Below are 24884 nucleotides of genomic sequence, written 5' to 3' on the forward strand. Positions count from 1 at the left end.
TTACTTAAAAAGTACTTACATACAATTAAAATGAATGGAATCAGAAGTAAATTGAATCACTAAAATCACTGTAATGTTCTGCTTAGGCCACAGCAAAGAACATGATGTCTCTATCAGGTAGGAATTGCATTCCTTCCCTGGAGGTAACAGAAATCTCAAGACAGTGGCCTAAGCACAAGAGCTTATTTGCTCATATAAAATCCCAGGGCCGGCATGGCGGCTGCACATAGAAGGAGCCAGTCTCAAGTCCTTGACTATGTTCCTGTCTCTCCATCTTCAGAATATGACCCATCAATAAGGTCACCTCATGGTCCAAGTCTGGATCCCAGCAGGGTGTCTGCAATTCAGGGAGCAGCAGGAGGCCTAAAAGGAGGTTCTTCTCTATTTAACTGGCTTCTGTTACAGAGCTTCCATCGAGTCCCACACATACTTCCATATACATTTCCTTACCCGGAACTTAGTCACCCAGCCATGTCTCTGAGACCTATTAATGTGGTCTTCTTTCTAAGAGGCATCTATTACTAAGAACAAAGGGGCTGGCATTTGGTAAATGGATGGCCATTTCTGCTACAATAATTCAATTATAGTTGATGTAAAAACAAAGTATGTAAAAACAAAGTTCTAAATTATGAAATATTTCAAATAGAAAATATCATATCTGTGTACCTAACACTCAGAAAAAAACATTTGTTTCAAAAATGTATGAGACATAGATCATTGTAGGCACACCCTAGGCTCACTGTTCTCCAGATGTCACCACGGTGTTCATGCTCAGGCATATCCTCCCCATGCCTGTGTTGTCTTTGTCAGCTTATATATGCACTCTTAACTATATAGTGATTTTGTGTGTGTAAAATTTATACAAATGTTGTCATAATGCTTCAAATCATTTCTAGCTTTCCTTTTTGGGAGACATGTTGTCAGTATTGATCCTTTCAGGACATGTAGATATAATTCATGCATAATCTAGCAACACTTACCAAAGAGTCTATTCTTTTCCTCACTGGTTTGTAATACCACCAAGTACACCAAATGTACCAAGTACTCAAGGATGGTTTACAGCTCTTTTCTGTTTCATTGCTATCTTAGTCCATCTCTGTATCAGTTCCACATGGTTTTAATCCTGATAGTTTTATATAAAGTCTTGATACCTAAAAGACAATTCTCCCTCCTTCATCTTCTTCAAAATTGTTTGGACTGTTTTTTACTGTATCAGTTTCCTGTTGCTCTTATAACAAATTACCACAAATTTAGTGGCTGAAAAACAACACAAATTGATTTTCTTACAGTTCTGGAAATCAGAAGTATAAAATCAAAGTGTCAACAGGCTATGTTCCTTCTCTGGAGCCTTTCCATCTCTCTCTCTGTGATCACATGGCTTTTTTTCACTCTGACTTTCCCACTTCCTTCTTATAAGGATGCTTGTGTTGGGGCCTACCCAGATGATCCAATAATTTCTCCATCTCAAGATCCCAGCTTAAAAAAAGTCCCTAACTTAATCACATCTGCAAAGTTTTTTGCTGTGTAAGGTAACATATTCACAGGCTTCATGCATTAATACCTGGACATTTTGGGAAAAGTGATTATTCATCAACCGCTTTGAAAATTTAATTTTTCAATTGCCAGTTTCTATGGAAGAAGACACTCTGTTAGGATGTTGACTGCATAGCATTACATTTATAGATTAATGTGAGAATGGTATCTTTTAGAATACTGAGCTTTTCCATTAATAAACATGGTTTATCTCTTTATTTAGGTGTTCTTTTGTACTCTTTAGTTAAGATATATAATTTTTTCTGCAAAATTGTACAACTTTTAGTTGTATTTATTTTTAGGTACTATATATACATTTGTGCTATTGTAAAAAGGATTCTTTATTATCACAGTTTCTACTTGTTTTGTAGGTATGTATGAATACTATTGAATTTTAATTTATTTACCTTGTACTTAGCAAGTACTTACTGAATTTTCTTTCATTTCTAAAACTTATCTGAAGATTCTCTTGAATTTTGTACATAGACATTTTTTTCTGTAAATAATTTTTTCCTGTTTTTTTTCTTATACTATTTTTTTCTTGTCTTATTGCATTAGCTAGGTACTTCACTGCAAAGCTGAATAATCCTTCTAACTTTTTACTTATATGCTGGTTGCTCTTAGTACTTTGTCAAGTTTCAGGAGTTCCTCTCTATTCCTGGTTTGCCCAGAGAATTTTTTTTTTTCAGAAGCTTTTTATTTATTTTCTTAAGTATTCTTTACCTAATGTGGACCTTGAACTCAGAACTTCAAGATCAAGATTTGCATGCTGAGCTAAGCCTTTTCTTAAAAAGAAAAGGCATTGATCTTATCTGATGATTTTCTTCATCCAGTGAAATATGTTTTTCTTGTTTAATCTGTTAATGGAATCTATTAGTATGTGTTCCTAGGATAAACCTTACTTGGTCAAACTATCATCTTTTTAATATATTACTGATTTAGTTTACCAATATTTTATTTAGGTCTTTTTATAATAGTTTATCCACTAGATTAGCCTATACATTTTCTTCACTGTACTGGACTTTCCTCACTTTAATGCCAATGTTAGATTAATCTTGTAAAGTTAGTTACTTAGAAATAGAGGAGTTATTTATATATTTTGGATATTACGCTTAAGTACATATATTACAAAAATTAGCACCCCATTTGTGTTTTTGATTTCCTTAAAATAGAAATTCTTGGGGTGCCTGCATAACTCAGTGAGTCCTGTTCTCAGCTCAGGTCTTGATCTCTGAGACAGGAGTTCAACCCCCACGTGGATCCTACTTAAAAAAAAAAAATTCTTAATTTTAATGTCAAATAAGTCACTTTTCTCTGATTAGTCTGTGTCTTGCTTAAGGAAACATTCACTACTCCAAGGTCAAGGAGCTATGTCCTTCCGATAGTTCCACTTCTCACATTCAAGTCTTGGTACACCAGGAATTGACCTGCAGATATGCTGTGAGGTAGATGTTGTTTTTCCCCATGTGAATAACCAACTACCCAGCACCATTTGTGAAGTGTGTCTCCTTTCCTTGCTGATCAATAACCCATCCCTGCAGCCCCAGAGATATGAATGTTGCTGCTGCTGCCCTTGCAGTGGCTTGTCTTTTTCTATGTTTTGGTCAGCTTTGTGGGATCACTGATCCTTGAACCCTCCAGGTCTAAATTAGGAAAGCTTTCCTCTAGAGATGGTTTGCTTCCTTATAATGCCTGTCTGGCTCCAGAACCCAAGGCCAGCTTCCCCACCCTACCCCAGCCCACACAAAATGTCCCAGAAGCAATACTGCTGTACACCTCCACCAACCCAAGGCAAGCCCACCTCTTCAGGATGCCACCTGCTCCAATCCAACTTGCATTTTTTTCCAGGGGGTGACGCTTGGAGAGTGTGGGGTAGATATTTACAGAACCTAGCTGAAATGCAGTGGAGGGCTTTCAGAGAACCTTAAATAAGTAAAGTCCAGACCAATCTCTAAAATTTACATACAGTGTGTGTATGTGTAATTTTTGTAAAACAACTGAGATCATACTTTTGTTTTGTGCTGTAATCTTCACTTTTCTGATGTCTTGGAAAGCATTCCTTGTCGATATGTAACATTCATATGTAATTTTAATATTGTAATAGTATTTAATAGTCTTGATTGTGCCATGCATTATTTAACCATTTGTGTACTATGTCCAAAGACCGGCGGGCCTGCAGCATTTTAAAAGTCTCTAGGAGAAATAGGCAGGGTATGATTTTCAATTTAGAAACAGAAAATGAGAAAAATAATTGTCCCATGTTTTAACAATCAGATGTAAGTATACTGTCACTGGAAGTGACCGCTGTGTCATTTGAGGCATGTTAGCAAATGTCTAGGGGGGCTAGGGAAGGGTGGCACATCTGCTTTTTCTCCTGTTCCAAATATTTCACATCAGCTTCTCAGGCTGCAGTCGTCAAAGGTTGACTTAAGGGGACCCTTTAAATTCAGGTTAATTGTATGTGAATTAGGAGTGCACGCGCACACACAGACACACAGACACACACGGTTTTCCTTTTTTCTTTTGGACGATCCTTTTCCCGAATAGGGCAGAGCCACTAGAGATGGATGCCTCTCTCTGCTCAGAAACCACCCTGGAAACTCAGAGGGATTTCTGGGTGCACAAAGATCTAGGTTGTCCATTCTATACCATTTCAGAGGACATCAGAAGTGCATAAGCAGAGAATCCACAGATACATAATCAGGCCTCCTATATATATGACTGCCCATCAAGTGTTGTAACTGGAATGTGGGGGGGGGGGTTCTTGTATCCACTGGTAAAACACAAAGCCCAATGACAAATCCTTGGTGGTGAACACACAGTGTGTCTCAGTTACTGCCCTGCCAGGTGAGTTTGAAGGTTTCTTCAAACTCAGCTAGGCATAAGTAATGTAGGTACCTCTCTAGGCACTTGTCCTATATCGAGAGGAGTAACTGCCAGTACTGAGAGTCTCAGATTTACATCATTTTACTGCTCTTAACACACATAATTTCTAGTGTAGAATGGAATGTATAGAATAAAATAAAGAGTTTGATGTGGACCATCAACAACTACAGTCTTTATTATGAAACCCAGGACAACAATATGCTGTCATAGTCTCCCAATTTATTCTAAACTGTCATCATCAAAAACAAGAATTAAGTGCCAGGATTAGCAACTATTCAAACAGGGGCAAAACATCTCCATAAAAAATATTTATATAATTTCAGTAGTTAAGGTTTTGCCCTAAGTACCTATATCTATTCCGTTTCTTTTTAAAATTTTTTATATCTTTTTTATTATATTCAATTACCCACATACACTACATCATTAGTTTTTGATGTAAAATTCAATGATTAGTTGCATATAACATCCAGTGCTCGCCACCACACATGCTCTCCTTAATACCCATCATCTGGTTACCACATCCCTCTACCCTCCTCACCTCTGTAACCCTCAGTTTGTTTCCCAGAGTCCAGAGTCACTCATGGTTTGTCTCCCTGATTTCTTCCCATTCAGTTTTTCCTCCCTTCCCCTGTGGTCCTCCACGCTATTCCATATGTTCCACATATAAGTGAAACCATATGATAATTATCTTTCTCTGCTTGACTTATTTCACTTAACACAATCCCCTCCAGTCCCATCCATGTTGATGCAAATGGTGGGTATTTATCCTTTCTGACGTGTGTCTCACAAAGCCCAGATACTTTCTAAAGAAATATAAAAATCAAAAACTTCAAGAATAGAATTCTTTTCTAGTTATTATGAAATTTCCAAGCACTTTGAGGTACAAAACATGCTTAACCATTTTTGTTTTCAGAGCAAACAAAATAAAATCAAATTAGTTGATTATAAACAGGCATAAACAAACTTAACAATCTTGAGTGTGAAAATGTTCTAAAACTGGATCATGGTGATGACTACACAACTAGGCAAATTTGCTAAAAATCATTGAATTGTATACTTAAAACAGGTGAGTTTTATGATATGTAAATTATACCTCAATAAAGTTACAACAAATTAGTTGCAATGCTTCCTATGACCACAGAATGTCAGCAAAGTCAGCTATGAAGGATTTTTCTATAAACCTAATTTTCCAAGGAGAATGCCAGCAACCACTAGATGTAGCTGTCTTTCACTACAGAAATGCCTTTGTTCTGGCTCTCAAGTGCCTGAAGTTATCACGCACCAGAGTCAGGCATCAGGAATAGGGAAACATTTTCAAATATTGGTTTATGCAGACCTACAATGATTCAAGCAATCAAATCATCTTATCCATGGTATATACAATAAATAAAACTAATCTCATGCTACAGTCGTTTTCAAAAAGCAACTAGAAATTAATTCTTACTGAAAATATTAAAATCATTTAAAACTACTTATGCATTCTAGTAAACATAGTATGTAAACTTTATGAAAATTTTATTTTATATTTTTTTATTTTTTTAAACGTACATTTTAAAGTATGATTTTTTTTAAAAAAGATTTTATTTATTTGACAGACAGTTCACAAGCAGGCAGAGAGATAGGTGGCGGGGGGGAGAGGGGGGAAGAACTCTGAGGCTCCCCACTGAGCAGAGAACCCAATGCAGAGCTCTGTCCCAGGACCCCGAGATCATGAGCCGAAGGCAGAGGCTCAACCCACTGAGCCACCCAGGAGCCCCTTCAAGTATGATTTTTAAATTTTTGATCTATGGGACACCTGGGTGGCTCAGTGGGTTGAGCGTCTGACTCTTGCTCAGGTCATGATCTCAGGGTCATGAGATCGAGTCCCTCGTTAGGCTCTGAACTCAGCAGAGGGTCTGCTTGAGCTTCTCCCTCCCTCTCCTTTTGTCCTTCTCGCCGCTTGCACAAGCTCTCTCAAATAAATAAATCTAAAAAAATCTTTTTTATCTAAGTCCCCTTAAGTTAGACAAATTAACCAGTGAAACTTTCACTGGTTAATTTCTGGTTTTCACTGGTTAATTTCATTTTTTTCAAGTAACTAGGTAACATGAAAAAAAACCTTTTAAAAGGAAGACAGTCTCTCTTATTACCTCTTTAGTTCTTTTAAGAACATAAAATGCACTGGATTATAGGAAGGCAAACCCTCTAATACACACTGAAAACCACAAACATTTCTGGGCTGGTGATACTTCCTCTTACGCAGTGCAGCCCTGTTAGAATTAAGAAGGGTGGAGGAAACTTGCGAGCTGGAAATTTTCTCAGTCGCATTTGGAGCATACTTACAATTAAGTGAAATAATATTTGTCCAAATAAAGTCTTCATGTGTCAAAATCTTAACCTAGGTTTCCCAAATCAAAATAGATGCCATGTCTTCATTATGAGGTCAGTTTTAGGCTAAGAGCTTTTTGCTTTTGAATTCTGGTTAATATTTGAAATGGCCAGAATGACAATTTCTTAGACTAATGATTTGAGTACCAGGAATCCAGAAACTGCTCACAGGAATAAAAAAAAAATAGGACTTGATGAAATATTACTTACATTAATTTTTCTAAGAAATTTGAGGGTCAGCTGTGTTCTTTACAGTATCATCAAATGTCAAGGTCAAAGTAGACAAAACCGAGGTTAAGTGATGTGGCCAAAGTGACACAGGTAGTGAATGAAAGAGTGAGGTCTAGGACCAAGTCCTGTGGCTCACCGCCTAAGTCCTTGTTTAAAACACGCATCCATTATTCATTCTATGCTTTATATTATCTGTAACATCGGGGGTTTTCTGTTGTTTCTGTAGTTCTTTTTACCTAGTATGGATTTGAAAAAGACAGATAACGATTGCTTATTCAAGAGCTATAAAATACATCATGAGACAGTGATGTTTGGGTTGCTAAATGCTTTAGAAGAAATAGTCAAGTAATTAGTTATGGTGAAAATGTCTTAGGACTGAGAACGACATGTGGAATCCTACTATGCTTTGGAGAATGAAGTCTATGCCATCTGTGGAAGGGCTCCCCTAGCTATTCGGCAAAGCCCCCATGGCAACCCAGTCTTCTTTACTCTCTGCCACTACACTGGGAGCTCCTGTTACTAAGCACTGTTCTGCCAGTTCCCCCCGCCCTCTGCCAAACTGCATGATCCTATAAGTATTTCTGGAGCAAAAGCAACCAGGCATTTAATGACGTAAGTCATGTCTCTTGACGAGAAAGATTAAGGAGTCAGGCATGTTATGTACCCTTGATAAAAGAGATTTGTGTTCTGCCCTTCAGGGTCTAAGCTCCAACCAAATCCAGCTGGGGAGTATTAATTCAGACATCTGAAAAAAGGATAAATGCAAGTAATACAGAGATCTGTATACACATGCCTGCAAATACAAAACTACGCTGCCTAAAAGCTGCAACCTTTGTGGCATCAGATGTATTTTCATTTTAACACTGGGTGGTTAGGTAATTTAAAAGATAGTAAGAATTCTAACCAAAGTAGCAGATATGCATGTGTATTTTTAAAAACTTTTTTATGTATATCTATTTTAAAACAAATTCATATTGAAATGGATTAATGTTCTAAGATTTGGAATTTCTAACATTCTGTTATTTTTCATAAGTTCATGTATCACACCAAAAGTCCCTGAATTTAAATTGTTCAAAGGCATACCATTACTGTCACTAATCTAACCTCTAAGTAATTGCCAAACATCACCACTGCCTTAATCTTCAGTTACATTTTTTTGATCTTTCAAACTAAGATAACAAAACAAATGCTGATCTTGGCATCTACTAAGCAACAGGATATGCCATATATATATATATATATATATATATATATATATAAGCTTAGAAATATCACTGTTCTCCCACAGTGAATGAAAGACACACTTTTCTCAGTATTGTCAATAACTTCTAGTTATATGATCGTGTCTCTCTGATCCTTCTGAGCCCCACAGTCTGATAACGTGTTAAGATATGAGTTAAAATGCTATCCATGGCCATGACTGAATGACACCCCAGGTAGTATGGGGAGGCAAAACCCTTTGACATTGGTCTCATTTTCCATTGTGTTCTAACCACTTAGAGTAATTAATTATAAACAATTAAAGCAAAATCAGCAATTTTACTATAAAGTGATTCATTTTAAAATTACTTGTTTACTAAAAATATGACCTGAAAGCAATTTATAAGATTCCCATATCCAATAGTTCATTCCTTTTGCAAGTAACTGTGTACCTATATAGTCAGGGGCAAATATATAGATAGTCATATGACTTCTTGTCAAATTATTGTTCCTCCTTCCATAATAATTTACCCAAGACTACCCAGAGTGCTATGAACATAATTCACTAAACTAGATGGGAGAAAACTTTTACCCTCTACCCTCAGAGGGCTTTGACATATACTTGGGAGAGTTCATGGCAGAAAATATTACCCATCAGTTTTGAAATTTTCATAGACCAAGAATGTTTAAAAGAAGGAGTTACAGAAATGGCCCATACATCATGTCAGTCCGTGGCTTGACACCAAAAAGTCTTGCAGGCTCAGTAAATATTGGATGGGTGCAGTCATCCATGACTTTGGGGAACACTGGACAAGGCCTGACCCCAGACAGTGTTCTCCAGCATCAGCATGTTTCAGAAAAAGGAATGGAATGGGTTAAAAATAGAAATACTTTGACCTACTAAATCAAAATGCCAGATACATGGAAAGCCAAACAGAATCATCATATGGTACAGTCACATTATCCTCTATCTAAAAAGCCCATTTTCATGAAACACTTCCTTATTTAGGCTAATTACTTCCTCAAGAGTTTACCAATAATCACTAGGTTTTAAAAGGTAAGAATTTAAAAGTCTAAGGCAAGCTTGACACTGGCCTGCCATGAGTCAGTCACCAAACACTAAGAGCAAGGCTTGTGTATTTGTTCTAGAGACTATTACACCACATGTCAAATATCCTCACAGTAGTAGTCCACGACAGATCTGGCAGGGTCCCTATGTCCTCCCACTGTTTCAAGGAGACCAGCTGGAGTTTCCTCTGGTGAGCTGTGGTGTTTCATCTATTCAGACCTCAAGGGCAAATGCTTTCTCAGGAAACTGTGTTTACACCAGAGCTGACTAAAAACCCAGTCTAAAGCAAAATGGAAGCCTCATGGTAACAGACTACTATACTAATTGAGAGGTCTGAGTTATTTCTAGTCTTTTTTTTTTTTTAAGATTTTATTTATTTATTTGACAGAGAAAGAGATGGCAAGGGAGGGAACACAAGCAGGGGGAGTAGGAGAGGGAGAAGCGGACTCCCTGCTGAGCAAGGAGCCCGAAGGGGGGCTCAAGCTCTGGACCCTGGGATCATGGCCTGAGCCAAAGGCCGCTGCTTAATGACAGAGCTACCCAGATGTCCCAATCCTAGTCTCTTCACTGCCAACAGCCAATACTTAAGTCAACTTGAAATTTGGTTTCCTTGTCTCTAAAATTAAAGGAAAACTTACAGTTGATCCTTCAACAGCACAAGGGCTGGGGTGCTGACAACCCCCTCCCCATGGTCAAAAATCCACATATAACTAAATCCACATATAACTCCCCCCAAAACTTTAATAGCTTACTGTTGACCAAAAGCCTTAATGATAATAAAGTCAATTAATACATATTTTAGATAGTGTATACTGTATTCTTATAATAAACTAAGCTAGAGAAAAGAAAATGTTAAGAAAATCATAAAAGAGTACACACTTAAAGTTTCAAACCATAAAAAATCCGTGTTTAAGGGCACCCATGCAGTTCAAACCTGTGTTTGTTCAAGGGTCAACTATATACTTTCAGGACTTCTTTTACCTTGAAGATTCTACTTCAATGTGTACAACTGCAGCTTTGATATGCCAACAGATAGTCATTAAACCAGGGTCATTTTCTCTTGAACAGCACCAGGGATTTTAAAAACCAGAGAGAAACTAATATATGCTTCTGCTCAAGAGAAAAGGACAGGTTTGGATATTTGTAGATCTAACAACTTGGAGCCACAGAACTCTCTTTCAGCAGGCCACCACCTGCTTGGTCAGCATGTGCTTCTCTTGGTCCCTTTTGGGCCTTTGGTGGAGTTTAGGTCAGAGCCCCAGGACAGAGGCATCGTGCCACTTGCTGGGTTCTGTTCTTGGTCTTGAGCTCTACCAGCTATGTGACCTTAGGCAAGTTACTTAACCTTGTCTTTAAGCCAGTTTCATCTGCCAACTGGGGATGATGATAAAAGCACCAAGACTTGTTGGGGTATAAGAGTTAAATGTGATAAGCCTATAAGGCATATTGGTACTCGCAGACTAAGCACTCGGTATATGGAGCAATGAGTTTGGATTACAGATGCATGGTTGTAGCAGCTATAGAATGAACCTGGAGAAAGTCCATGAAGTCACGATGCTGCCACAGCTGCCAGTCCTCTCCTCTTCCAGACTTATTCTTACTAATGCAACCTCACTTATTGACTTGAAGGAATGAATGAACATGCTGACTCCCTATATCTCTTTACAGAAAGTCCAGATCACACAGCTCTGAAGATGGGACAGTAACGAAAGGAAGCATGTGACATGATCAATGCATTAAAGGGATCTTCTGCATGAAAAAGAAACTTGTAGTCGTGGCTGCCCTCCCAGGAGGTAGCTTTGAGTCAGGGAGAGGAAGCTGACTTTTCACTATATGCCTTTGTATCTTCTGAATTTCGAACCTCAAATATGTTACCTATATTAAAAAATATTTTTAACATGTCAATTTTTGAAAAGTAAGAAGACACCTTGTAACTTAAAATCATTGACATCTTCCCCTCATGAGAGCTGGGGAGCTCTGAAAGCCCAGCCTCACTCGCCCTTCAGGACATCTGAGTGCGGGTCGCTGCTGTCTCACCCACGCACGCCCCGAACTGGAGGGGTATGTGTTGAAGCCATGGGAGCTAGAAGAGAGGGAAGGTTCAGCATTATTTCACGTTTTGACTGGTTTCTGCACAAAGGAACCGAAGGAATTTCTACTGTAGATTTAGAGCAGGTCTTTTGCTGTGATTCTATTCTCCTGCCCCAGGAAGGCAAAGACCAGAATTAAAAGAAAGAACAGAGAGTGTGTGTGGTGTGTGTGTTCCAAATAACCCATGCTGGCTCAGCTTTTCCACATTGTTTTCCCAAATATTTTTCTAATAAATAAATCTAAAAAACTTAGCATACTTTCGAAAATTAAGACTGGCTTGGAAATAACTAAGGGTTGCATTTTATTTGAGCAAGTACAAGTATAACAAACGTATAGTAAGGTTAATTTTCCCTTTTACTCATCATTTCCCATCCCTGATGGAATTATGTGTGAATGTGTGAAGAGGATGGACCTGAAAAGAATTTTTTTTTTAAAGATTTTATTTATCTACGTGAGACAGAGCTAGAGCATGAACAGCGGAAGGGGCGGAGGGAGAGGGAGTAGCAGACTGCCGTCTGAGCAGGAAGCCTGCTGGTGGGGTGGGGGCTGACTGATCCTTGGACTCCGAGATCATGACCTGAGCTGAAGACACCCAGGCGCCCCCCTGAAAAGAAATATCTTAAAGTTCATTTAAAAGTAAGGTATCACACAGTAGCACATAACAAAATGCATCTTTGAAAAACAATACTGTGTTAAAAACGCTTTGCGCTAAAAATATATTTGGAATTCTAAAATGCATAAATGTGAAGTGTAGCTATAAGATGGATGTATATAGAAATAAGCTGTACACAAGGCAGAAATACTGAAATATGCCATGCTCGAGTAGGTCAGAATCAGGCCTGTGACTTTAGGATGACCCCAGAAGAGATAAGCCATATTTCAGTTCCTGAAGCCCGTGGCACCTGCGATAGAACAGAACAAAGTAGCGCATCACGGCGAAGCCAATTGGCAGCAGCTTGGCTTGTCCCACACAGGGCTGAATTGCTTCATTATTTTTGGTTCTAGACTAGAAAAACAGTGTGTTGGTTTCACAAGTCCTCATTAAAAAGAAGAAAAAAGTGTAGTTTAGGCACTTGGGAAATAGCCCATCAGAAGGCACTGGAAAACTCTGAAGAGAAGTGTAGCTGCTGACGCGAGACGCTGTGCTGCCGGCAGGCCCGGCGCTCACGCACGGTTGAACGCACGGTAGGAGTCGCTCTGCTTCATTTTCCCTATCAGGTGACTGAGCAACGGGAAGCCCTAGTCACATCTGACAAGGGGCTGTAATCCCACGATTCAGGGCCGGTGGTTTCTACATCCGGTAAGTCCAGATTCTGGAGATATTAGGAGAAACGAGTGCGCACGCAGGCACGGCCCGGGACTCTGCACGACCCTGTCCTGCAGGACGGACCACGGGCGCGCAGCGGCCCGCTCGCACCGCTGGCAGCCGCCCAGTGTAAGGCTGAGTGGAGAGCTGGCGAACCGTGCTACTTTTAGCAGCGAAAGTTTGGGTTTCGGGGACACAGTGAAGGAGCAAGAAACCAGAGTTCCCACGCGCCTCGGGGAGCGAGCGGAGCGCGTGAGCCCACCCACCCCACCCCACCCCAAGCTCTCCCTCACCCCCTGCACAGCCCAGGAGCGCATCAGCCATCCCGTGCCCACCCTTCTTCCAGAACCCGTCTGATCCACACTGATGCCATATGTTTCACACAAGCCTGAACCCCTCTCAGCCCCGGGTGGGGGGTGGGGCAGAATCTTCACTAGGAACCCCGAGCAAAAGGCACAGCCAGAACCTGGTCGTCATGCCACTGTGAAGTCACGAAATGAAGCCACCCTGGGATGCCCTATGTCTGGGCTTCTTGCTTTGTGAGGGAACGAAATCTCCTTACTGTTTAAACCTCTAGGGAGTGGGGAGACATCTGCTTTTTGTGACCCCAAGTAATGAGATGCAATCCTGTTCCTCCGAAATAACCTATTTTCTAGAGCAGTGCACACACATGAACGGATGCACACTCCCTCTTATAAACTAAACTCTGGTGTCAGTACTAACATTCTCCTAAATTCATCTCCTAAAGTCAAGCTCCTCCGAGAAGAGCGATTGCTCTTATTCCCTCTCCAGAATACCCTCCTCCCCAACACTACCGGTTACTTCAAGGCCCGGTTCAAAATCTGCCTCCTCCATGAACAGTTTCTTATTTAATCCCTGCCTACATCTGTCTCTAATTCCAACATATGGCATTTCCTGTCTCTAACTTTTTTACAGCTTTCCTGCTGATCCTTGTGTTTCCCTCTCAATGTCTACCACACTGCGCACACATTTGATTTACAGTGACGGAGTATAAAGCACCATCTTCCTTCACCTGAAACATGGGATTTTCCTTTCCTCTTTTCTTCCTTGTCCTCTTTCCTCATCTTACTTCTCTGTAGAAGAAAAGACAAAAATTTAGGAAAAAGAAATTCAGAGCTCAGACCCTGAAGGAAGGTAAGTCTTTCTAAAGAAAGCTGAAATGGCATGGCCTACCTTCTGGGAGTTACAGATAAGGGAAAGAATTATGACATGGAGGAACAGCAGTTAGACACCACACCAATGACCTTCTGTTTTTGTACCTCCCTAACACTCTGAACAGGTCTCACTACTGAAAGTAGGGGAGGGGGCATCCTTAACAAATCAGAAGGTACAAGAGAAGATACAGCAGAGTCCAGCTCATGGTAGGCATTCAACAAAGGTCTCAGGAGTGCATGAGAGAGGACAGATCATCTTATGACTAGAGTTTCGGGCTTATACCTTAAAGCTTTTTATTATAAAAACAGAATGAAATGTAAATACCACTAAGAACACTGCCATCTCAATGTAATGGACTTCATCTGAATGTGTTGTCATAAAAGTCTTTAATGTGATACAGACTTCAAGCTGTTTTGAAATGGAAAATAAAATCTTGGGTTGTTTTTGTTTTTACTTTAAAACTACTATGGCCATTAGCTAAAACTCAAAGTAAGGGCCTATCTGCAGAAAGGCTTTGTCCATCATCACATGACCTGAATCTCTGTAGCTGCTCTTCTATGAAACAGCTCTGGGGCCATCCTTCCTACAAGATGGCAGAAAGAGCATCTGCAGAGCGCAAAACCTGGTGTAGAAATTGCCTCGTGTATCCTTGAAGGTTTGCAAATACAATATTAACTTTTACTTTTAACACATTCCAGATATATTAAAAATTTGTTGTAACTTTCATGAGGTTAATTCATTCAAACAGACACTAAGAACTTACGCAAGATCTTTTATATTACACAATAGAGTAAAAACTGTAGTAAAAGTTCAGATAGTTAAATGAGCACCAAACACTACAAAGTGTAACCAGCATGGTTCTATTAAAAACGCTCTTCAACTATGCCATTCAAGGACAGCAATACAATACTTTCTTTACAAAGCAACTAATATAAAAATCTGTAAATGCCATAAATTCATTTATAGGCTCTTATTTTCATATAGGCATGTCATTAGATTCTTTTGATTCTTTCTTTCCTTCAATTCTTTCCTGAGGTATTTTTTTGTGGTTTGCTTTTATTGTACTGCTGGATGCATTATCTTTGATCATCCTTTCCTAAAATGATTTTTAAAGACCTGCAAAAAATTTTATTGCATAGGACACTATTCATGACAGAGGTTGGGAACTGCAAATATGTGGCATTGGAATAAGTCTTACAAATATTGCATTTTAAGAATCTGTTACATACATTTTCTTTTTTTTTTTTTTACAGCTTGTCTCTTTAAAAAAAAAATTGAAGTTACAGCTAAGAGTTAACTACGTACAGTGAAGCATTTTAGGAATGTCAGAGGTTAGAGAATACGATGAATGATATACAAAGGAAAAAAGCCATAATTCTTGCTGGCTATATATTGTATTGCCTTCAAAAGTAACTGTACATGTTGTAATCAGTTCATAGTTAAATATTTCTACTAATCTGGTTTAGGAGAGCAAATGTCTTTCAAAGTTTCAAGTTCCTCTATGAGCTTCTTGTTCTGAACTTCCAGCACTGCAACTCGACTCTCCAGACATTTTACATATTCTTTCTTTCGACGTCGACATTCTTTAGCAGCTTCCCTGAAAAAAAGTAGAAGCAAAAGGGCAAACAAAACATTTTTTTTTTTTTTTTTTTTTGCATGCTATGGACAAGCAGACTGAAGTAAGCTTGGTAAATGTGATCATGGCTGCATTCCAAATCTTGGAATAGCGTTCCCAATTCAATGTCAAACACTAAGCCAAACTGGATTTTTAAGGGTCACAAGTGTCCCTTCCACAAGTCCACATGGCAATTAGTAGAATTGCTGCATCTCCTGCCTTGATTAGAGTTCATAATAAACAAGGTCCAAGTCAAAGACAGTTACTCTGCTTTATGGCAATAAAGATCTTTGAGGGCCTTGAGTTCCTCAATGAGAGTCTTGTTTTGGTTTTCAAGCACAGCCACACGATTTTCAAGACATTTGACATATTCTTTCTTCTTCCTGCGACACTCCCGGGCAGCTTCCCTGGAACCAACACAAAGCAAATGACTACAGGAACAACCTCCCAGCATGATCCAGACTGCTTCAAATGAACTTCTGCCCCCCAGACTCAAAGACCAATCAATCCTAGGCAAGGTTTATACAAAGCCACACAACGAATGTAACCAAGCACATGCCTTTTGTAAGAATACTTTCAAACAACAGGAATGAGTTGAGAGCTCGATCAATGTGTCCATCATTCATTGTAAATGCTGTTTTCTTAGGGCACACATTCCATGATAACAGTGACCAGAATGATTTTCAGTAACCTAAAACAATAGGACCACATCCCCAAGTGGAATTTCTACAAAAACATTTACAGATCTTTTCAATTCTCTTGAGTATTTTTGTCCACCAAAAGCCACATATTCCATCACAATGAGTTAACTTTATTTTGGTCAGAAATATTGGAAAAATTAATCCTCAGAAATTTGAAATGTCAATATTGGAGATTTTGTTTCTTCAAGACTGAATCTCATCGGTAAAACAAATAAGCTCGACCATGACTACAAGAAGCAGTTTATTAGCTAGAAAACAACATGGATAAAGACAATGGTAAGCAAGTCACACACATTTTCATAAACCATAATGAAATGGACTCCGCTTCTGAAAATTAAGGAAAGGAAGAAGGGATAGCACAGAATCCAGCACTCAATAATTCAGACACTTTAAACCCACAAAGTGAGAGCACCAATATTAAAACCTCGGAAAGGAAGCTACTATAACCCAAAACTCTATGTCAAGACTGTTTTCCAATCACGTGCCTTTACTACCCAATCTAGGAATCTTTAAAGCGCTGTAGGCATGCCCAAAAGAAGGGACAGACCAGCCAAAGCAACAAACACAAATACACAGATGAGTTAGTCATTCTCATGCATAGCCCCACCAAAAAATAATAAATAGAGCCAACATTTTTCTCTTTTTCCTTTTTGTCAGGGTGGAGTATATTCTCCTCTGTAGAATATACTCTCTGATAATAGTGTTCCTTTGGAGGAGTCAACTGAAAATAACTGCTTTGGGGTACACTTCAGATCAAAAAAGCCTATGTTGAAAGAGATAACTCAAACATATATTAACAGGAGTTGTGTTGGATGTCTAAACACCAGTTACTATAATGCTAGCTAGCACTGCTGCAAGTCTGAACCAGGAGTGATGTGTACAACAGATTTGGCCAATTCTGTTTTATTTTTAGGATAGTTGACTCACTAACAACTGGTTATCTGTTTTTTTCCTCCATGGGGCCAAATGTCAGCAGAAAAAAGACCTTGAAATCCCAGTGAACTGCAGGAAAAAACCAACCCCGACTTCCTAGCCAAGAACAATGCACTCACCCTGTGAACTCAACAAGTTCTCAGGCTTCTCAACTAGTTAACGAGAAAATTAAAAAAATGTAAGAAGTAAACTGAATCTGACAAATACAGATTCATTTAATCTCAATGATGCATAGGGAAAAACTGAGAACAAATCTAACCACACATAGAATTTGCAACTCTTCTTTCTACAAAGGAACTAAAATACATTTATGAATACCAATGTTTTCATGATTGAATCATTATATTAAATTCTAGATCTGGAAGGAAGATAATCACTCTACAAAACATGTTATCATTAAATGAAATTTTACATATGTAATACCAGTGCTTGATATTTATTTTTTAATTTCTTTACCAAGGTGTACTCTCTGTTGTAAATATAATTTATATCTCATGTGGGAACGGTGCAGGTTACCAGTCAAAATGTTCCAAGCATCAAGCTTTAAATGATCGCACCAGTAGATGGTACATCCCCAAGTACTTCCCAGCTATGGAAAACACCTGTTTCTTCTATTAATAGCTAGCTCAGTTTTTAGGCCTTGCGTTTGTCTGGATATATCCTCAGCATGGAGAGGAAGTACATGGCAAAGAGGAAATGCTGACAAGGCTGTAAAGAAATATAAACTGTGGCTGGACTGGGAGAAATATCCATCAGATCTGTCATAAATGCCAGCCAAAGAATAAAGAGAGAATGCATGAGAGGTCTTTCACGTTAATAAGTAAAATCTACATACTCTCCATGAAGTGAAATCTGCAGCTTACTCTGAGGTCTCTTTGAGGTGAATCTGGAATAGTGCAGCGGGCAGGCTCTGGAAGAATGACTGCCTGATTGCACATCCAGGTTCTGTCCAGTGTGGGCTGCATGATCTTAGCCAACTCACTATTTAGCCACTCTGAGCCTCAGTCCCTCATCTGGAAAGTAAGGATAATAAGCAGACCTGGTTTCATGTGCAAGTTATGTGAGAGTTAAAGAAATGGTAGAAACAAAGCACTTACAACCTGCATATGGTACTTGCTCTGCTGAGCCTCCTGTTAGCCATTTATCATCGGCTCTTCCCTTGTCCTGCTCTTAGACTGAGATCTGGAAAGCTAAGATAGACCCTTCTCAGAATTCCTTGCAGCTAGGAATTCTATTAGCTATTTCTAGCCAAGAAAACGCAGGTGAAAGATGCTGTGAGGACCTGCCAGAAGTTTTTGGAAGGTCCAGAGCTTCTGGATCTTCTTCCTTCTTCCTGCTTGTTGTGATCCTAAGAACAAATGTCACCTGCTAAAGCTGACAAGGCAGGGAGGAAAAGCCTGGATCCTTGATGACACTGCTGAGCCTTTGTTCTGGCTGCACATACCTCTGGGCCAGTCACATAAGATCAAAATAACACCTGTGAGGTGAAGGCTCCATTTCCCTGGGTTATTTACAGCTCAAACACAAACACTACCCAATAGCTGTTATTAGCGAATTATTTTTTTAAAACGTAAAATTTTATGACTGTTTTCCTCAGGGAAATTTATTATTTATGTGTAGGTAGCTGTGGGGCACTTTTAGAGGAACCCACTTGCCCAGTATTTCACTATTTCATTGAGAGTTCTACTGACATTTTTTTTTAATCTAAAAAACAAAAGGGAAATAAGAATGCTACTTTCTAGATCTTTTTATTTTCTTTAGGAAAATAAGACATCAATGAACAATCTTACAGTTTGCTTTATTACTATACTTTATATTTCTAAACTGAATTCTGTGACCATAGAAGCAAATGTTTTCATAACTCCCTAAGATCTCAGAAAGGACAGTTTTAAAATATCCATATTCCTCCACCAGATCTAAGTTAGAGATCTTTGATAGTAAGACTTCCACAGAACAACTATGTGTGATACTCTGTGAGCCTCACCCATTCAGCCCCTTCAGGATTTCTGAATAAAATGCTGACAATGAAAAATAGGAACCCAGCATGACTTAGTCAACCTGGAACGATAACTGATAAAGATGTGCGTGTCTTAATGATCTTAGTTTGGGTAATCTGTTGTATTTTCCAGGGTACAAAACTCCATCTAGTGATCTGTGATAACTACAATGTCTGGGAACTAAATCCAACTTAAGGAGTCCTGTATTGTATAAAAATGTGACCTTTGTTTATTTAATATTTTATTTATTTATTTGATAGAGAGAACAAACAAACAGGGGGAGGGTCAGAGGGAAAAGCAGACTCCCTGCTGAGCAGAGAGCCCGATCAGGACCCGATCTCTGGATCCTGGGATCATGACCTGAGTGGAAGGCAGATGCTTAACTGACTGAGCCACCTGGGTGCCCTCAAAATATGACATTTAAACGGAGGTTAGTAAGCTGAATATAGCTGCTACTGATTCACATTCAGTTACAAAGGACTGTTACAAAGTCAGTACTTATTTCTGAATTGTAGTGGCTCAAAAGTCACAATTTCTAGACTAACTAGCTTGCTAATGCCTACTAACAAACCACCACCACATGGTCCTGGTCAGAGATGAGCACATGATGTCATCTGAAATGTATTGTTTTCTTACAATGAGGGTATGATTTAACACTTAGGAATAAGGTTGACCAAATGACTTGGCGAACTCTTAGACTATTCTGTTCATTTTGAAAATCAGATTAATTTGTACCATTTTCCATCATAAAAACTAACCCAAGAAATAATATACAAGTCAAATTAAAGAATTTTGGAAAACAGCATTTTTATGACATACTCTTATTTAAAAAATAAAATTACAGCAACATGGTACAAGAGTAAGTGAGAAAATGAGAGCGTGAACTGAAAGTACATACGCTATAATATTAGTAGGGATCTCTAAGTGACAGAGCTCTGAGTAATTTAGTTTCTTTCTTTGCTTTGTATTTGCACTTGACCAAAGTTTACCAGACTTAATATGTATTTCAGTATAATAGAAAAAAACAAAGTTACAAAATAGATAAAAGGAAACTACATACAAAAGGCTTAGAAAATTCTATTTATTTATTTATGTAAACTCTACCCCCAAAACAGGGGATTGAACCCATAACCCCAAGATCAAGAGTTGCATGTTCTACTGACCAAGTAGAACCAGGTGCCCCTAAGAGGCTTAGCAATTCTTTACTCACACTTAAATTTATTTTGCTCATAAAGAAGCAAAAAAATTACACTTATCACCTATTTCACAAAGTAAATACCAAGTAAAAATTAAATCTTTATTTGTAATAAAGCCCTTGCATCATCATTAAGAAAATTAATGTATCTTTTAGACATTACCGTTACCACATGTAGGGATGTGCCTCTTGCTGATGAAATGGCACTCTGATGACAAGACAATCTAATTATGGTCACATGCAGAGCACAAACCCCAAAATGCACAGAACATGTAACTTGGGAGAAATGACGCAGGAAAAGCAATTTTTTTAAAAGCCCCACAGCAATAAGTTGTGTGTCCAATAGGTGGTTACTGGTTTCCGATGAAACATCCTACCTGTTTTTCATTAGCCTCAGCTCTCTTTTGCGTGTTGCTTCTTCAGCTAGTTGCTGGGGACTGTGCAAGCTTCCTGGTGAGGCAGCCATCACTACTCCCTGTGGCAAAGCAGTAGTAGGAGCTCGGATCTGGTAAGTCGGCATGTCACCAGTGGCGGCTGCAATGAAACAAAATATGACAAGTTTATATAAACAATTTACAACTTGATCTTTTATATAAAACTGACCTGGAAATAACATACTTCTATATGTCATAAGAAGTGACCTTGCTAATATTTAAGATGATTCTTTTGAGCATTAAAGTCTTAGGTATCAAAGATTTTCAGCATTTGGAACAATAATATTCAGCATGCTCTATACAGTTAAGGTAGAAAACAGCCCCCATGCATTTTAGAAAGGTTTTTACCAAAGGCTAAATTAGAGAGGCTTTTCAACTGCTCTCTGGGGAAAAAAGCCCTGATGTGTTTATCAATTCACATGATATAAATACTTTCACTATGGCCAATCTCAAGCTACCAGTGTGACCTCTTGGAAGGTGGAGATGAGAAGACATACACAGTAAGTAGGACACCATACAGATAAAAGAGATGTAAATAACATCAAGAGCATAGATAAAATTATGAGAAGTGATGAGTTTTGAGTATTTATAGGTTTTAACATAAGCTATTTGTTAAATATATATATGTATTTTTTTATATATTTAATTTTTAACGATGGCTCTTTTTACAACCAGCTCACAAAACCCTGAAAATTTAATAATCACTCTAGCATACCAGTGGGAGCTGGCTCTAGCATACCACTGCAAAAATGTTAACTAAACAGAACATCTCCATTCTCTGAATATTCCAGATAAGAGATTTTCCTGTCCCCTATACCGTGCCTGAGACAGTTACTGGATGTATTTAAATATAAGTCCTACTACCATAAGATGACTGAGGCTTGCTGTCTTTTCCAATTAAAAACCAAAACAAAATAAAGAACAAAACAGCAAAGCTCTACTTAAATCTAATTTCTCTGGGTGATGATCATTTTTGTCTTAAGTAGGTTTCTTGAGATAATAATACATTTCTAAGTATTCATTTAAAAAACTTTTCTAATTATAGTGCAATCATAGTTCAACGACAGACTTAATATTCACTTAGTATTCATACTGAATACTAAAAGTCCTCCAAGTTTCCTAATTTATACTCAACATTTGCCTTTCTACTCTAATGAGCATAGCTTCTTAGAAGAGACAGATGGATTTAAGTGATGAAATATGTTTCTACCACCACTGTTTCAACTTTGAGAATGTATGGTCCAGAGTTAATCTGACACTCTAAGAGATTATAAAATTCATGTTGTCTCAAAGCTAACTACAAGATAAAGGTTTTAAAAAAGTTACCAAATCCTACAAAAATTGGTCTGAACCAATGCCAATCAAAATAGAAAACACATCACTTCCATATTTCATTAAAATGCATTATAACCATTGAGTAAGAACTGAAATATTACCCAAAAGGCACACGAAGACTTTTTTTTACAAATGAAAATGCCTACACAGTTTAAAAGATCAATCAAAAACAGATCTATGTGCTCCTTTTTGGGTAAATGCCTTTTTTCCCCCTAGAGCTTAAGAATTAGGTGAAAATATTTTTTAGACTTTCAAATAAGAGTTTTGGGGGAAGATCACTTAAAGGTCTTCATAACATTAACAAAAATACCACTTATAAGGATGCACTTCTCCTTCCTTCTACATATAATCTTAAAAACAATGGTGACAAATAGTAATTGATAAGTACAAAGATCACCAGCAAAATCTCTATCAATAATAAAATTGGGGAAAATCCTAAATTTTTGTGACTATTTAAAATTCTGTATACACAGTTATCTCATTGTATATCATAGAGTATCTCAGCTTTGAAATATTTAAGAAGATTATTTTAAAAATAGTTTTAACTGTTAACTGACTCAAGATTTTTCTATTTTAATCGTATTGTCAGAGGAGGTAGACTGGAACACAGAATAACATAGATCTCTCCTCTCTTCTCTTTACCCACATCCAGGGAAGAAGGTTATGGGACAATAAAGGTTGACACAATGGAACAGCTAGAGGCTACACAGGCTTTCTAAAACTGGAACAATAGCCACTGACGAATGAGAAGTTTATGAGATGTTTATGTGTCATCGCGTTGACATTCGCAGGGGGCATGGGTACAGACCTTGGTCTAGGGCCGTTCTTTTGCAAACTCTGGTTACAGAGAAGTGCAATAAAATCAATAGAGGGTTTCATTATACTTTCTCTCTCCCTCTCCTTTTGTATGCATCCACTATTTTCTGTCCTATAAAGTTAGAACAGAATTCTCATATGATACATAAAAGTTAGTTTAAGAGTATTCATTCTTTTTGTAAAGAAGAAAAAAAAGGGGGGGTAGGTATACTTCATAGATGAAAACTAAAGTTTATTCATTGGCCTTACAAGCAGAAATGGTTCTAAACTTTTGCCTGTTTCCAAAAGCTGAAACCACCCTCAAAGGACCAAATTTGGCAATTCAATAGAAGCAATTCAAAAGAAGCATTCTTAAAACATTCTGAGTAACAGCTCAGGAAAAAGATCTCACTTTAAAATGATAACTTAGAAGGGAATGATATATTTGGATATATTAGTTCTGGGATGTTGCTAATAAATTGGGTTTTATTGCAATGTTTCAGATATACTACATATTTATCTCCTTCAACAAAAATGAGGTTGGTCATTAGTTCAAGACAGAAATATGATTTGGCATTAATTAGTAGGAGTTAATACACATTTCTGTAATATCCTAAGGAATCTATATGATGGTACACTTTAAATGGTCACAGAGTAAATGTCAGTGGATAAATTCCATATACTCAAATATGATCTTATCAGTAAATACACTAAAAAGATATGGGCAAAGAGAATTTCTTGTTTTGAGAAAATCCAAATGTCAAAAAGTTTTATTGCCGAAAGAAGTGATTAAAAAAAAAAAAAGTTTTTATCTTGGTTAGCTTCAGTTTCCAATGTTACCAATTCAGTGGCAATTAAAAGCAGATTCAATACCTAGAATCACAGTTCAAAGAACCACCTTACAGTCTTTGATGACCTATTCTTATCCCTGTACATCTATAAACGCCAGTTCCTATTCTAACTACTAAATGTGTGTCCACATTATTTATTCTAGAATTTCACCGTATACATTATTTCTGACGATAAATGAGTCACCAGTGGGGCTATCATTTTGTGACTGAATAAAGATAATACATAAAAGATACTTCTATACTAATTTTATTCTAAGGCAGCAAAAACTTTAAAGACAAGCCAGGGATGTCTTTTTAAGCTGGTACTCTCTATAATCTAGCACAGTGTCTGGCATATCATGGGTGCTCAGTGGATTTACATGCACACCACAAAGGAAATTTTGAACTTCCCAGAGTTTTGTCATTTGAATGTTTAAAATAAGCAGTATTATTATTATTGTAAGACTATTGTTAGCTATTATTATAGCTAAGTCTTTAAGTATTTAATACTAAGGTGTGAGAAGCCCTTATAAGATGCTATGTATCTATTCAAACTGGCATTATTTCCTAATCTTCCTTTACATAGGAGTCATTTCACCTGGCATTTGAGAAGCAGACGAGTTCTAATTAGTGTTTCCCACTATCTATCTCCTGAGAGGAAAATTTTTTTTCGGTTTAGCATCAAATATTTCATGGAAAAAGAAAATTCCTAGAACTCTCAATTCTGGTCATTAGGCTTCATACCTCTCTTCGCAAGCTTTAAACACGGTACAGTAGAAAAAGCATGGGATCTGGAGTCTGGATTCTAGTCCAGCTCTGCCACTTACCAGCCATGTGACTTGGGGCAAGTTCAGTTTCCTCATCTGTAAAATGGGGATACATTATCTCATTTAATACTCACAATAAACCCTGTAATGTATGTCAAAGTGTCTAGCACAGTGCCTGGCACATGGTAGGCATTCAGCAAATGTTAGTTCCCTTCCTCTTCCCTTCCTTAAGTTCTGAAAGACAATGTTCCAAATTATGCTTATACTGTATATTAGTTAAAAGGCATATAACATCCATAAAAATATTTTCCCCTGGAGTTTCCCTTCTAACAAACCTGGGTAAGAGAATGATTGAAATATATGTCTCTTATTCCTTATTTTGTTTAAAAATATGCCTATTAAAAATGTCTAAAATTTATACAA

At 37.9% G+C, this 24884-nt stretch overlaps 1 protein-coding gene across 22 annotated transcripts in view; it reads right to left on the reverse strand.

The window, feature by feature from the left end:
• Positions 1–14618: 14618 nt before the first annotated feature.
• The window catches only part of CREM (cAMP responsive element modulator), a 71236-nt gene continuing 60970 nt past the window's right edge, over positions 14619–24884 (reverse strand). For 8 of the 22 annotated variants that reach the window (XM_045069203.1, XM_045069198.1, XM_045069202.1 and 5 more), the window contains 3 exons: positions 24522–24557; positions 20678–20834; positions 14619–15881 (listed from right to left, as the gene is read on the reverse strand). In XM_045069203.1, the coding sequence (XP_044925138.1) occupies positions 15737–15881; positions 20678–20834; positions 24522–24557 (338 nt within the window). In that variant the 3' untranslated portion in view covers positions 14619–15736. Of the gene's footprint in view, positions 15882–20677; positions 20835–24521; positions 24558–24595; positions 24696–24884 lie in introns of all 22 variants that reach the window. The other 14 variants (XM_045069207.1, XM_045069201.1, XM_013046780.2 and 11 more) reach the window with 4 other exon arrangements.

The sequence above is a fragment of the Mustela putorius genome, unplaced genomic scaffold (genome assembly GCF_011764305.1).
Source record: "Mustela putorius furo isolate JIRA1106 unplaced genomic scaffold, ASM1176430v1.1 tig00003913_pilon_pilon_pilon, whole genome shotgun sequence".
NCBI lineage: Eukaryota > Metazoa > Chordata > Mammalia > Carnivora > Mustelidae > Mustela > Mustela putorius.